Here is a 16543-nt window from a genome sequence, read left to right as displayed (position 1 = left end):
TAATAATTTTTAGAATATTTAAAATACTTTTAAATGTGTGTAACCTTGTGTGACCCTGTGCGACACACACGTGTGTGTGTGTGTATATATATATATATATATATATATATATATATATATATATATATATATATATATATATATATATATATATATATATTAGGGGTGTCACAATTTAGATTTTTAATCGAAATCGATCGAAATTTATGCTCAATTTCGATTATCGAATCAAGAAATAGAATCGTCGATGCTGCCACGCCCCCATGTCACGTCAGCTTGGCTTGTCAAGCGGGAAAAAAACAGGCTTGTTAAACTGCAGAAGCAGGAGACCCGTGGACAGAACTTAAACCCTCTCCTCTTTCAATGAAGTCGCCGGTGTGTAAGCATTTTGGATTTCCAGTTAGTTATGTTGACAACGTTCGTGTTGTCGACAAAAAAAAAAACACAGTTTTGCAAGCTCTGCTATGTACGTATTACGTACGGTTCGTCCGATAGACAACACCGGCATCGCGATCCTCCGCCCGCCCCCGTTGCAAATCCGCTCGCGAAAAGTACACACTCAGGCCCTGTTTACACTGTCTTTGTCTTTAAATGGCATTTTAGAACGACAACGATTTGACATCCACAGTGGCGTGTAGCATTTCTGAGCAGTCCTCCTTCCTCTCTACCTCTGAAAATGCACATCACGTGACCACACAGACACAGACGCACACAGCCTTGCGCTCGAGACAGTGGGTTCAGGCAGTCAGAGGATCAGTAGACTGCTTCAATCTTTCACTCACTTGTACTTAGTCATTTTAGCGAACACCTCAGATACTGTTGGCTGGTTCCTGTTGGTTGTGCATCTTTTTTTACCGACGCCATTATAACGACACAGATCACTGCCTATTCACGAGTCCCGCAGAAAAAAGTGATTGACAGGTGGTAATTATGTGTGTATCTTGCCTTTATTCATTTACTGTATGATTTGTTTATGGGTAAAACAAAGACCATGCAGGTCAGGTAGTTTAAACGGCAGGCTACAAATAATTAATTGGTCATTAATTAATTAATTATTCATAATCGAGAATCGAATCGTGCCTTTAGAATCTAAAATATAATCGAATCGAGGATTTGAAGGATCGTGACACCCTTAATATATATATATTCATTCATTTTCTTTTCAGCTTAGCCTCTTTATTTTTTAAGGGGTCGCCACAGCTTAATGAACCGCCAACTTATCCTGCATATGTTTTACACAGCGGGTGCCCTTCAAGCCACAAACCAAAACACCCACACTCTCTTGCGTACGCACTCATACACTACAGCCACTTTATTTATTCAATTCACTTATAGCACGTGTGTTTGGACTGTGGGGGGGAACCGGAGCAGGCTTCAGTGCACCAGGATCACGGTGATCAGAGAAAAGCAGAGGAACATGAAGCTCTGGAGGAAGCTCTCAGCTCTGTTACACAGATTCCCTGAACAACATGTGATGATTTTGTCCAGCTCTCGCTTAAATATTTCTGGCTCATCGCAGACAGATTTCGTCCCGCATCCTTTCAAAGTTTCTGCACCACCTAAAAAGGTTTAGAAAGAAAAGTAAGTACATTTTTCATTATTCATTTATTCATTTTCCTTTAGCTTAGTCTCTATTTCAGAGGTCACCACAGCGGTATGAACCGCCAACTATTCCAGCAAAGTTTTACACAACGGATGCCCTTCCAGCCACAACCCAGTACTGGGAAACACCCATACACTCTCACATTCACACACACTCATACACTATGGCCAATTTAGTTAATTCAATTCCCCTATAGCGCATGTGTTTGGACTGTGGCTTAAACCCACACCAGCACAGGGGGAAAATGCAAACGAGAGAGATGACCTTAATGTTTTTTTATTTTATTTAAAGTTTAGTTTAATGTTAAGTTTAAGTGTTAGTATGTTCTAAATGAATAGGGCTTAGAGGGATAACGGGCAATAGAACACAGCCAGGAACTATGTTTCTAACTACAGCTCCAGATGTGCGGTTGCAAGTGTACAAGTTTGCGATGCAGTTTGCGAATGTTAATTGAAACAACAGATTTAGGAAACGCCAAATCAATTAACTATGTTAGTAACGACGGAACTTCCGACCTTAGTTAGCTAACGATGGTTTGTGGAAACGCACCCCTGGCAAGCTCATTTTCTCAGTCAGAATTTGTCCATTTGAATGCTTAAAAATTAAATTACTCTTAAAGCCGCTTTCTATTGGTTATTTTCACAATTTAATGGCATACTGTCAAAAATGGGACAAACAAGCTTGTATAGGAGCCAAATTCTGGACCTTTTTCGGTGAGGGGTGGGTTGAACTACCTGAACCCCCCAGGCCTGATTAATATTTGTATCAATAATAAAAGTACTTACTGTATGCACTAAAGCAGTAGTCTTCATTCCTCTGACAGTTCACTGTTTTTGAGCAGTCCTCCCAATCACAAGCGAAGCATTTCTTTCCATTGGGGGTAAGAGGGCCCAAAGCTGTAAGAAAAAATATTACTATGTATTTATCTGATGTGTTTCCATGTAGGAAAGGAGTCTGACACACAAATATGCAGCTAATGTCTAAATTATTTGCCAGCTTGTTATTTATTGCTTTTTTCATATATTTCCCAAATGATGTTTAACAGAGCGAGGATTTTTTCACAGTATTTCCTATCATATTTTTTTTTCTTCTGGAGAAAGTCTTATTTTTTTATTTAGGCTAGAATAAAAAGCAGTTTTCATTTGTTTTAAAAAACATTTTATATTATTAGCCCTTTTAAGCAATATTTTGTTTTATCAAGCAATATAACCTGCCTAATTAACCTATGCCTTTAAATTTCACTTTAAGCTGTAAAGAAGTTTCTTGAAAAATATCTAGTCAAATATTATTTACTGTCATCATGGCAAAGATAAAAGAAATCAGTTATTAGAAATGAGTTATTAAAACTTGTCACAACTGCTGCAGTGCCCTCTGGTGGTTTTCAAGGGCACCAGTTTTTGTTTTGGTTTTTGTGTTTTGTATCGTAGTCATGTGATCACTCCTTGTTTCCAGCTGTCCCTCATTGTCTAATTAGTTCTGTCTTTATAAGCCCTGTTATGTTGTGTTTAGTTTGCCTTTGGATTTTCAATGTTCTGTCTAGGTTTGTCGTGCTTTATTCGTGATCTGGTTCACCGTGTTTGGTTTGTTCACTTTGTTTAGTATCTTTACTATGTTTTTGGATACCTGTTTAGTTTGTGTTTGATTCACTTTTGAGCTTCATTTTTGCACTTCATGTTTTCCTCGATTTTGGTACCTTGCCTGTCCCTTTGTCATTTTTTTGGGATCTTTATTGTTTGGCAATAAATGTGTTTTGCTGCACTTGGATCTTTCCCTTGTTTTTGTGATACCCAGTCGTGACATAATCCAAAGGCAAACTAAACACAACATAACAGGGCTTATAAAGACAGAACTAATTAGACAATGAGGGACAGCTGGAAACAAGGAGTGATCACATGACTAGGATACAAAAACTGGTGCCCTTGAAAACCACCAGAGGGCACTGCAGCAGGTGTGACAAAAACTATTATGATTAGAAATGTGTTGAAAACATGTTTCTGTTAAACAGAATTGGGGTTAGGGGATATTACACTGTGAAAAGCTGAGGATTTACATGTAATATGTAACGTAATACATGTAATGTGTAAACGTAATATTCTGTTGTGCATAGAGTTATTGCCCAGCAGGCACACAACGTCATAAGACGTTAATATTATGTTTGACTTTAGGTTGTGATGTCAGGTGACCAAAATTCAATGTGTAACCAGCGTCTAATGTCAACGTCTTTTTGATGTCCAGTAATGACGTCAAATGATGTTGATATTTGTTTGATTTTAGGTTGTTAGAAAATGACCAAAATCCAAGGTCAAGTCAAAAACAAACGTCATACTGACGTCAAATACTGACATTTATTCGTCAGGTGTGATAACCAATATCCAATGTCTGATAGACGTCATAGTGGAAACATCAACACAACGTCAAGCTGTAACATCATTAGACGTTGATATTTGGTTGAATTTAGGTTGGAAGTTGGACATTGACGTCAGCCTGATGTTGAATTGTGACGTTAACTCGATTTTCATTTCCAAACAAAATGCAGCATCCCTACGATGTTGGGGTACAACTTCAATCTGACGTCATGTTGATGTCTTGTGCCTGCTGGGTGTTTATGGCCATTTCGGTCATCATACAGTAAACATCCGCCATCTTCTCATCAGTGACATGCATCTAAACAGTCAGACACTTATGATGCTTTCAAACAGTTTGCTGCAATTATAAATCCCCCATGTCTTGAGGTTGTTCAGTAGGATGCGATTTACCTCCTGTGTGATATTTGATTGGACAGGAATCACAGGACTGATTTTTCTAATCCTCATAGACAAGAATAAATAGTGACTGCAGGATGAAGGAAAGTAGTGAAGTAAAAGTACAGACACTGCACTAAAAATGTACTCAAGGGAATTATTTTAATTACTAGTAAAGTACAATTTCTGAGAAAAACTACTAGATTACAGTAATTTGAGTCTGTGTAATTTGTTACTTTACACCACTGATTATTACTCATACACTTTTTCCATTAAAATATAAATGTTATATGCACCTGGGAACCAAACTGTCAGCGTTCTGCCACTCTGGTCTTGTAAATTCTTGTTTTGGTGGCAGAGCTCTGACACTACCCATGTCTGGTCCTGTTTCTGTCTCTGTGTGTGCGCTGCTGCTTGACGCGCGCGCTCTTGTACTAGTGTTTGTGTTTGTTCTGTCAGCATCGCACTGCTTTATTCTCGGCGCCTCCGTCTAGTTGGTTTCAGTTTTGGTTGGCGCTGAGATGAAGCATGCGCGTTGCTTATGTGTGAGCGCACGGTAAGGTGTTTATCTATCGTGTGCTCGTGTCTTGTGTCTCTTGTCAAAGCACGTGGCTCGGTGTTTACATTGTGGTCATGTGCTTTTGTCGTGTGCTTCAGTGTTGTGCTTGTCTTGTCATGAACATGCGGTTAATGAGTTCTCTCATTGGCTGCATGTTCTTGTCCTGTTTTATGTGAGCGCATGGCATGTGTTGTCTCTCTGTGTCATGCGCTCTCCCGTCTATTGTCTAGTCCCACCCTCCTTGTTAACTCATTATTAGTTTGTCATGTTCACCTGTGTCAAATTACTTTTCTTTATAATCCCCTCATGTTTTTAGTCCTGTGCCAGTTCATTGTCGATCTTTCCCTATCCTGCTGTGTCCAGTCCTGCCTTGCCTTGTCTGCCCTGTCAAGTTTGTTTGTTTATTTGTTTTATTAGTGGTTTTCCCCCTCAGGGTGGTTTTTGTTCTTCTTTTGTTTTATTTTCCTCGCTTAAGTCCTCGCTCCCTCATCCTTCTTGAACCCTGACACAAACATAATTTAGTGGTGGGCAAAGCGAGGCTTCGTGAAACACTGAAACTATCGAAGCAAATGTGTCGAAGCTTCGAAACGTTTCGAAACACCACTCTACGGTGACACCTAGTGGTCATTTTATTTATATTTCACTGAAACAGCTTCAGCAAAGAACTGTTGAGCAAATTGAGGTATGAAACCCCACTTTGTAGCCTTGATTCAACGAATGGTGTAGTCGAGCGGTTAGAGTTCGTGACCATCATGCAGCAACAATGGGTTCTAATCGAGATTGATGCAGTAATTTTGAAATGCTTTAATACCAGTTGGTAATGCTTTGGTTTTGTATCGTTTTGTTTCAACATTGCTCTGACATACGAATAAACACTTGTAAATAAATTTGTATTGTTTTGTTCATAAAACAGGGTTGTTGCTAGATCAGATACAGTTGTGGCCAGAAGTTAACATTAACAATAATTATTTATATTATTAATTAAATTTCCCATTGTATTTTATTAACGTCTATCCAAAACCTAAACCCATCACAGTACTGTAAAAATATGAATTATTGTTTTACAGTGTTACAAAAATGATGCTAAATTGATGGCATATCCGCAGCTGTATCCTATCTACACCATAAAACAGTAACATGATTAAAATACATAAAATCATGATTTTGGAGTATTTGGACTAGTCGGGATTCGAACCCAAAATAAATTTGAAGCACAGTCCACTAGGCCTTATGATACAGCGTCGAAAATTGATGATGCCAGCCAAATGCAGATTCTCCGGGTCTTGAAACGCCTCTGAAATGGTCCAGGCTTTGAATCGCTTTAGTCACGTGACCAAGTGTTTCGAAACACTTTAGTCACGTGACCTGGGTGTTTCGGATCATGTTTTGGTGCAGTGTTTCGAAACACTTGCGCTTCGGGATCTCGACACTGTGTCGAAATGTCAGTTTCACGTCAGCCATCCCTAACATAATTATCAATATCGTCATTAATTCATGGTCAAATAGAGAGGATACCTGGAGCTTTTTGATCATTGCAGAGGTCGTTGTCGCAGCACTGAACAGAATGATCTGTTCTACCGCAGGCTGTGCTGATAGACCAGCTCACGCACTGAACCGGCATAACACACCTTTTAGAAACTAGATCAACCTTTGTAACACCTAAATTGAAAAAGAGAGAGAGAGAATTTAATGATTTCTCCACACAAAAAGTGACAAACCTGACTAGAATAAGCTCCTCTCACTTTGGGGTTTTGTCTTGTTTGGAGAGGGGTCTGGCTGCAGACGTGGTGCGATGCAATCTGAGCTGTATCCAATGCTTTTTAATGCGCTCACCTATAGCCCCATACCAAACCCTACCCGTCACAGTGATGTCAATATCTCTATAACCAGCAAATCATTAAAAGCTATCCTAAACAAAAACGTCTTTATCTGAGATTTAAAATTGGAAATAGAGTCCATCTTGCGAATGTGCAAAGGCAGGGAATTCCATAACTTTGGTGCTGTACAACTAAAAGCCCTGCCTCCAAATGACTTCATCTTAAAGTGTGGGACAGATAACAGTTCAGCAGAAGATGATCTCAGTGAGCGTGAAGGAGTGTACAATTGAAGAAGATCAGAAAGATAGTGAGGGGCCAGGTTATGAAGAGCTTTGTATGTTAAGAGGAGGATTTTGTATTGTATACGATAGTGAACAGGAAGCCAGTGCAGGTGAAAGAGAATTGGAGTTATGTGATCAGAAGTACGCGAGCAGGTAACTATCCTAGCCGCTGAATTCTGAATCAACTGTAGTCTATGAAGTTGTTTGTCTATGAAGCTCCATGGTGTGCATTGTGTCTGACATTGCATGTCTGAGCGATGCAATCTCAGCCTGCATCATAAAAGCTGCATCCAGGTGCTATTGCTTGTTTTTAGTCCAAATATTTAAAATAATGTCAATTTCTCAAAAATCAAGCATAAAATACGGTCTGGTTTTCAGAAATAAACTGTCAAAAGTAAGTGAGTTTTACTTTAAAACCAGCTAAATGTTGGCGCCGATAGCCTAGTGAATAAGTGCGCCAACATATACAATTCTGTATACAGAAGTCAGTAATTCTGACTTCAACTGTATATACACAAAAACATACATACCGAAAGTAATAATATTAAAACAAACAATAGGATAAAAAGAAAGAATAAAATAAAAGCTTCTTTGACCAAAGTTGAAGGTTAAAATATTTTTTAAAATGTTGAATTTAGACCCACAATTTAAAGTCTGGTCACAAAAAGGTCTCACCACATTACATGACTTGTTTGATGGAAATATTTTAATGTCTTTTGACCAACTGACAAATAAATATAATATTCCGCGACAAGATTTTTTTCCGCTACTTGCAACTAAGAGAGTTTGTGAAAAAAGACACTACAATACTCGAAAATCAGGACATTTCAGTTGCGGAAAGACAACTTTTTTCATACAGGGACCATTCCACAAGCTGTTTCTACAAAGTCCTGAAGGATTGTGGCTCTTTAAATACGGGCTTCTTGAAAGAGACTTGGGAAAGGACCCTTGATACACAAATCACAGATGATCAATGGAAGGAAGCTTGGAAAAATGCAATATCCCTAAGTGTATGTAACAGAGTAAAAGCAATGCAACTGAAAATTCTACATCGAGCTCACATCTCTCCCTCACGGAGGCACAAGTTTGAAGAGGAGTTGTCACCAATATGTCTGAAATGTAAAACCGAGGAAGGAGACCTTGTTCATTGTTTCTGGCTTTGCAGGGAAATTCAAAAGTTCTGCGCTGTGATTGAACAAGAAATTAGTGGAATTTTATATTTTAATATTGTTTGTGACCCCAAGCATATGCTGCTTGGGATATTCGACGAGATTAATATGGACAAGCATAAAAAAAACACTTTGCAAGTTTCTGACATTTTGTGCAAGAAAATGTATTCTCCTGAACTGGATAACGGACAAAACTCCTACAAAGTCTTTAAGGCACAGGGTAATACTTGAATATGTACCACTGGACTACTTAAAGGGCCATGAAACCCCCTCGTTTCAGCAGGGTGTTTTCACACCTCTACTTTGGAAAAGTCAGAAAAGTGGGCGTGTCCAGCTCTGTTTAGGGGGGAGTGTCGGAGGAACTAAAGTGGGAGGGTGTGGGAGTGTCTATTTGGGCACGCGCGAGTTTCAGTCAAAATACACACACATGAGAAAGTGATGGTGTTTAACCTACATGGACATGTGTAGTCGAATTATTTGCCAGATTATTAAATGGTGGACTTTAACTGCAGTTTGGCTCTTTCATTCAGGGAATTCATTCATGCCCCTTGCGACAAACGCGATATTTGATTCGAGGATCTGCTCTAAGCGTGTATTTTTCATGCAATGTTTGATACCGCACGGCGAATGAGAGAAAAAAAACCTCAGCATTTCCCGGAAACTTAGATGCACACGGCAGGTAGTGTCAGAAAGCCGTGTGTGTTATTCCGGTCACAAAATGCGGTGCTATGTTTGCACTCAGTGCAATAGTTAACTTAATTCGGTACGAACAAACTGAATAAACAAAGAGCACTGGTCGCTCACTTACCAAATCTGTAGAGACAGGACAATCACCAGCAACTAGAGCCGCGTCTTTATGAAGAGGAGACTAACGTTACAAGCAAATTCGGATTTCAGCGTTTGCAGATGAGAACAGCTCTCAGGTAACGTTAAACAATGTTCCTCCTTAGACACGTAAGTTATTGTTGTCGAGCGTCGTGTACACCGTTAATCCACACGTGATCCAGCTGAGCTCTCACAGAGAGAAAATGAAAACGAAACTTAATGGCAGCAAACTATAAAAGCAACACTTCACGCTTGTTTTGCCAACACAACAGGGCGTCTCTGTGGCGTAAACACGGTGACGCTAATGAATATTAATGAAGTTGCACAATAGAGCGCGCTGATTGGTTTGACCCAAGCCTTACTCATGCATTAATGCATCACACTGTAAGACGTAATAAAACACTCTGGCACAGACGCCCAGTCTGCACGCTGGAGTACAACGCTATTATGTCATGACCGTGACGCAGCTTCAAAAATTCGTTTCAAACAGGAAGTACAAATTTGCTTGAAATAACGCAAAAACAACCAATTTACACTTTTTAGTGAAATATAGGTGTCATAATAGTGTTTTTAGCAGTGTGGGACACATATACGACTGTCAACAGCTCAAAACATGTGTTTTGGTGTTTCGTGACCCTTTAACTTGTGTCTTACATGGCAAAGATGTTTTATTTCATGAGAGGTGGGATCCATTTTTGTTACATATAGGTTTAAACATAACCTCCATAATCATCAGAGGGTTGATTTAACAAGGTCAGATCTTGTAAAGGTTTGTGGTGCATGAATATGCAATATCGCTACATCAATTAATGCCCCCAACCCCCCCCCCCCCTTTTCTTTTTTCTTTTTTTTCTTTTACTTTTTATTTTTATTTTCTTTCTCCCCATGCTCTGTTCACTTGTTTGTTGTTGTATCTGTATTGCTTAAAAAATTAATAAATACATTATAAAAATTAAAAAAATTGAATTTCATGTGTTTTTAACAAGTGCTTACAAAGTTTTAAAAAGTTCATAATATCAGCACTAACTGGCCACAATCACATACTACACACACTGCATATACTATATAACACAGTAAAAGTGTCCATTATTTAACTGCTTTTTCATTCATGACAGAAATGACTGAGAACAGACTCACCAAAGTAGCTTTCGATTCTTTCACTTGCGCACTTGGTATGTTGACGGTCACACGTCACATTTCCACAGCGGCCTGAATCTTCTGAGTTCTGGCAATCATAACAATTCAGAGAGAAACCTGAAATGACAAAGAGACATTTATATTTACAATTTGATAATGAATGTTGCTACTGTAAGCCTGTTGTCTGTACCTCCAGTGAGGAGAACTGACAGAAGAATGACTTGCTGATGCATCTTGTGCGGGGGGAAGTAAGATGAAGAAATTGTGTTTCATGTGTCTTTTAAATAGGGAAGCGTTTTGTCACCAATAACACAACACTGATTGGCTCAACCTCCTACTAAAACAACTGCAATAATATCAAGTAAAGTGAAAGTTTATTTGTAGAGCACTCTTTATATTTAAAAACAAGAAACGTTTATCAGTGTGATGTGCATAAAATATAAATTTAGGATTAATAGAGACAGACATTTGACAATACAAAAAAGGAAATCTACACAAAAAAAAAATGTATTTTAAAAGACATTTTGGGCTCGATTTTAATGATCTAGGTAAAAGCATTAAAGGCATGTCCGAATCAACTTTTGCTATTTTAAGGACGGAAAAATACGGTCAGCGTTAACAGGGTCTAACAGGGTTGAGCTTATTCTCTTAATGAGTTCTGGCTGTGTTTTGAGCATAACGTGCATTAAACCAATCTCATTCTCATCTAATTTAAGAGTCAGTTGTGTCGCGCCATGGCACATTTGCTATTTACATGGCAGACTTTGTAAGTGGAAAACTGAACGCTTCACTAGCGAGAAAACAATTAAACAGAGCATCTGCAGCACGAGGATAAAGAACAAGCCTCCTCTATTCAGCCTCTTTACTTTCTCTTTACTTTACTTTTACTCTTTACTCATTTACTTTCATGGATAAGGAAACGGTGTTGTACGCACTCTACTGCAGACATCATTAGCCTACATATAAAATTTATGAATGTGTAGTTGAGAGTGTATGAGTGTTTCCCAGTACTGGGATGCAGCTGAAAGGGCATACGCTGGATAAGTTGGCGGTTCATTCTGCTGTGGCAACCATTGATTAATAAAGGGACTAGGCCCAAAATAAAATGAATGAATGAGTTAGAAGTATATCAACATGAACATACTGAAAAAAAAAGTCTCAGCAATTTCCGGTTTACGCTGACTTGAATATCTTCGCATTTCTTACGTTTCAGTGTTTGTTAATCTCTGTGTATGAAAACTATTGAGAAACATCCTCTTTTATGTGGACATCATGGCCACTCCAGAGAGAAAGAAACAGACCTTGGACACACACACACACACACACACACACACACACACACACTTAGATCTTTCTTGTCGTTATATCGCTTACTTTCCATGTTTGATCTCTGCTTATGTTGATTGGATGTTCAGCACATTCTGTGGGCTAGTGTATATACAGCAGAAGTATGATTATGTAGAAATATGTTTATATATTGGGCTGCTGAACACCTGGTTCTAATTAGCTGACAAAAATGCAATTATTTTCAGAGAAACACACAAACACAGTTAAAGTATTTAAAGACAGGTTGAGAGCGCATTACAGATCCATATTCCCTACACCAGTGGTTCTCAAACTTTTTTCATCAAGAACCACCTCAGAAAAAAATTATCTCTCCAAGTTCTACCAAAATGAGCAGTATGGAAATACAGTAGGCCCAGTAAAGAGGCTACAACTCTGCACAGTTAAAAAAAAACACGGCAGATTACAGGCTATATGTCATATATGGCATATTATATACATCATTTTCGATAAATTTTGAAATATATTTAGCATGTACATGCCATATGTCATTCCTCCGCGTACCACTAGAAGGAAGCCACTGCACTACACTGTAAAACATGCAGCAAAATTTACAGTATTATTGGCAATTTTGCAGTATACTAAGAATTTTTATATTTATTCATTCCTTTTCCTTCAGCTTAGTCCCTACATTTATCAGGAGTCGCCACAGTGGAACGTCACAGCAAGAAAGCCGCTGGTTCGAGTCCTGGCTGGGCTAGTTGGAATTTACTGTGTGGAGTTTGCATGTTCTCCCAATGTTGGCGTGGGTTTCCTCCGGGTGCTCCGGTTTCCCCCACAGTCCAAACACATGCGCTGTAGGTGAATTTAATAAACTTATATTGGCTTTAGTGTATGAGTGTGTGTGTGTGTGGGTGTTTCCCAGTACTGGGTTGCAGCTGGAAGGGTATCTGATGCGTAAAACATGTGCTAGAATAGTTTGCAGCAATAAGGGACTAAGAAGAAAGGAAATGAATAAAAGAAGGATGCAGTTTATTAACATCCCACTTATCACACACAAACACACACACACAAGCATTACTTATTCATTAATTAATTCATTTTCTTTTCAGCTTAGTCCCTTTATTAATCTGGGGTCATCACAGCGCAATGAACCGCCAACTTATCCAGCGTATGTTTTAAGCAGAGGATGCCCTTCCAGCTGCAACCCATCACTGGTAAAGATCCATCCATACACACTCATTCACACACATACACTTCGGACAATTTAGCCTACCCAATTCACATATACCACATGTTTTTAAACTTGAAGGGGAAACAGGAGCACCCGGAGGAAACCACGCGAACATGGAGAGAACATGCAAACTCCATAGAGAAACGCCAACTGAGCCAGCCAAGGCTCGAACTAGCGACCTTCTTGCTGTGAGGCGAACATGCTACCCCCTGCACCACCGTGCAGCCCAAAACATTACTCCAAAAGATTAATTAATTATTAATTAACTACATAATCAGCGTTGTATTTAAATGACTTTTCTAACTACTGATGGAAAATAAATAAATAAATTAGTTAAACATTTGTAATCTTCAACATTTTCACAATAACTCTATTCGAATTTGAAAAGTTGCACTTAATGTTTAAAAGCATTACTTTACTATAAGTTAGTGAGTAAACCCATTGCCTTAAAAACAACAAGTTGACTTTACTTAAAAATATGAGTAACTCCCTTGTAACTTGGAATGATTCATTCAGCTTATAATTATGCACATAATAATTTACTTAATAATTTTAAAGCAATGGGTTCACTCACTCACTCACTTTTTAAAGGCAAGTCAACTAATCATTTTAAAACCAATGGGTTTACTCACTTTAAAGCAAAGTAATCACTTTTTACAGTGTTGAAAGTGCAGTGTTAAATAAAGTATCTATAAGGGATAAGGTCAGGTTCAGGGTGTGTGGAAAGTCCCATGTTTCATAAACACTCAATATTGTCACATATTTCAAAATGATCTCATTTCTTACTCAATTCATTGTTTCTTAAGTGTGAGCAATCGTCTTACAACACTCTCAGAAATGAAGGTAAAAAAGCGTTCACTGTGGGGAGATATTTTTATATGAAGTATACATTTGTTCTTAATCTAAACCACAGGTGTCAAACTCAGTTCCGCAGCTCTGCACAGTTTAGTTCCAACCCTGATTATACACACCTGATCAAACTAATTGAGTCCTTCAGGCTTGTTTGAAACCTACAGGTAAGTGTGTTGGAGCAGGGTTGGAACTAAACTGTGCAGGGCTTCGGCCCTCCAGGAATTGAGTTTGACACCCCTGATCTAAACTAATATGCACACTTTATGTACAAATATGGACAATTTAAGTAATAACATACTTTTTTAACACTTTATTTATAGTTTTTTTTGCACTAAACAGAAAAACAAGCAAACATAAACATCCCCAACACTTTTGTGCCTTTAACAGAAAAGAAATATAGCTCAGTCTGCAAACATCAAAGTCCTCAAGCGTCATATGCACAGCAAGCGTATAGGGTGCATGCATACACAACACCAATACAGTAATACCAAATAAATAAAATGAATAAAAATGTAAAAAGAAAAAAATGAAAAGATATACACATAAAAAGCGAACCGTTCAATGTGTAATAGCAGGAAGGTTCTGTTTACCTTTAATACAAGCAAGCTGTGAAAGGGATTACAAGGTTACAGTAAGGGGAAGGAGGAAAGAAAAAAAAAGTTTATGTCTATGTTATTGAATAATAGGAACCATTTTTTTATTATTTTTTGTCTCTTTTCTTTTAATCAAACAATTATTTGTATTGGTCATGTAAGGGTCATATATTAACTGAACTTCTAATGTTGTGGGTGAGTGCTGTGCATACTAATTAGCAGTTTTGCAGAAGTAGATAGATGCGGGTCCAAAATTAAATTCAGCTCTGCAGAAACTTCCTGTCTGAAGAGAGGTGTTAAAACTGAACACAGAACACAGAAAGATGTACACTTTGTTGTTGGTCAGAGAATTCATAGAAAAAGAGGAAGTATGCCGAAGGGGCGGCCAATGGAGGACTGAACAATGACTGACAAGTGACGTTACACCAAAACTCCACCTGTTAAGATCGGTGGTGTATATATGCTGAAGTCAGGAAATGTATGTTAGTTGCAAACCTCTTGAATGTAATTCTTGTATTGCATTGGGGTAATGTAACCCAGAGCTCTGTCATCGAATTATTCATTTGTATCCAATAAATTGTTACGATTTTTGACATTGAAGAAAAACCTCTCCTGACCTTTTCTCTTGAACACGCATGGAATTACCTTAATATTCCAACAATGTCTATGGGTTTCCATATCCTCCTGCTCTACAAATTGTAAATTGTCAACATAAAAGGGAGACCATGTTTTGAATAATATACTTTTTGAACCCCTGAAAGTAATGTAAAAGTAATGTTCTATTTTTGTTGTTGTTAAAAAAAATAGAATTACGCTGCAAATAATCTGAACATACACTAATTTTCTTTTCGGCCTTTATTAATCTGGGTTCGCCACAGCAGAATGAACCGCCAACTTATCCAGAATATGTTTTATGCAGCGGATGCCCTTCCAGCTGCAACCCATCACTGGGAAACACCCATACAATTTCATTCACACACATACACTACGGACAATTAAGCTTACCTAATTCACCTGTAGCGCATGTGTTTGGACTGTGGGGGAAACCGGAGCACCCGGAGGAAAGCCACACCAACACAGGGAGAACATGCAAACTCCACACAGAAACCCCAACTGGGTTTCCAGTCAGGGCTCGAACCAGTGACCTTCTTGTTGTGAGGTGATTGTGCCACCCACTGTGCAGCCTATAATCTGAACAGCAAAAAAATGAATACTTGATTTGTACAGACCTATTGAATTTATTTACAGTATGCAAGTCAACCAAATTAACAATAATCTTATACATTATTGCATTTGACAGTATATAGTAATGCACTATTGCCGAAATTAACAAATGTATTTATGATTGAAATCAGGGTTATTCCAGGGTTTTTTATTTTCCAAATTTTTTTCCCAAAATGAACAGGATAGATGTGCAAAGTGCTTTTCAAAAATACAAAGTTTAAAAACAATGAATATTCACTTTTACATATTTTATTTTAACAATTAAAATCTCAATTTAATTAAAAATCAGTACTTTGCAGAACTTTTTTTCTTGATACACATACAATTGCAAATCAAGAGAAAGTGAAAATGTATGTTTTGGTTGTTACCATTTGATAAAATGTGTAAACCTTATGAAGTATCCATAATCTTAAAGTCATCTCATGTTAGCCGCTTTTTAACGTCAAACTCTTCTGCTCTTTCCCAGGTTTTATTTAGACTCTTTTAAGTGTGTATTAAGTGTTCCTGACAGCAGATGGCAGCAGAAAGTTGTGTTAAAGCTTTTTTACTTTTTTACAATGGTTAAAGACTATTTTGTTTACAGTATTTACAGGTTAAAACATACAAACAGTCTAACAGCAACGCTACATCAAATAAATAAATCGCCATATTACCTTTTTAAATGTTCTTCATCCCTCCAGGCAAACTGATCATAATGATTGTATCTTTGCACCAAAACATAAGAAATCTTACACATTTTTCATTTATCTCCAATATTTGAACATGAGCGATATATTATTATTATTATACACGAGTGATATATATTAATAGCACTTCTACATTTGTCATCTAGCATGATCACTTTTAACTGTTATCACTTATTATTTGTACACAAACTATGACCTGAGGCTTTGGCATGACAACCAATAGGTATTAGGCAGAGGCGGGCTTAAGGGACTTAATCTGTCCAATCATCTCTAGAGAAGATGCGTAAACGCCACGCCTCTTATTTTGAAGAAATTTTTTTCTTTGGGTTTTTCCCATGTTTTTTCCATGTGTGATATAATTTGTTACTTTACTCATGACAAGCATAACATATAATTTATAGGCAATTTATTTATTTTATTGGGTAAATATTATATTCACAATTTTTCTTCATAATTACCTAATTTGCTGAATTTTCTTTGTGACTTAAATTGTTTAATTATTACTTTACAAAATGTTTACAGCAAAAAATAGTGTAAA

At 37.7% G+C, this 16543-nt stretch overlaps 1 protein-coding gene across 5 annotated transcripts; it reads right to left on the bottom strand.

The window, feature by feature from the left end:
* Positions 1-1282: 1282 nt before the first annotated feature.
* si:dkey-102g19.3 lies at positions 1283-16302 on the bottom strand. 5 transcript variants are annotated; one of them, XM_087300133.1, is made up of 6 exons: positions 15973-16302; positions 15101-15286; positions 10133-10249; positions 6419-6562; positions 2389-2499; positions 1283-1559 (listed from the first exon to the last, which is right to left on the bottom strand). In XM_087300133.1, exons 4-6 carry the CDS (start codon positions 6522-6524, stop codon positions 1375-1377), a joined length of 402 nt encoding a protein of 133 aa, XP_087156259.1. In that variant the 5' UTR covers positions 6525-6562; positions 10133-10249; positions 15101-15286; positions 15973-16302; the 3' UTR covers positions 1283-1374.
* Positions 16303-16543: the final 241 nt, after the last annotated feature.

This window comes from Danio rerio, chromosome 21 (assembly GCF_052040795.2).
Source record: "Danio rerio strain M-AB ecotype USA chromosome 21, GRCz13ab, whole genome shotgun sequence".
NCBI lineage: Eukaryota > Metazoa > Chordata > Actinopteri > Cypriniformes > Danionidae > Danio > Danio rerio.
Note: the sequence above shows the minus strand (reverse complement) of the source record. Positions and strands in the feature narration are given on the sequence as shown.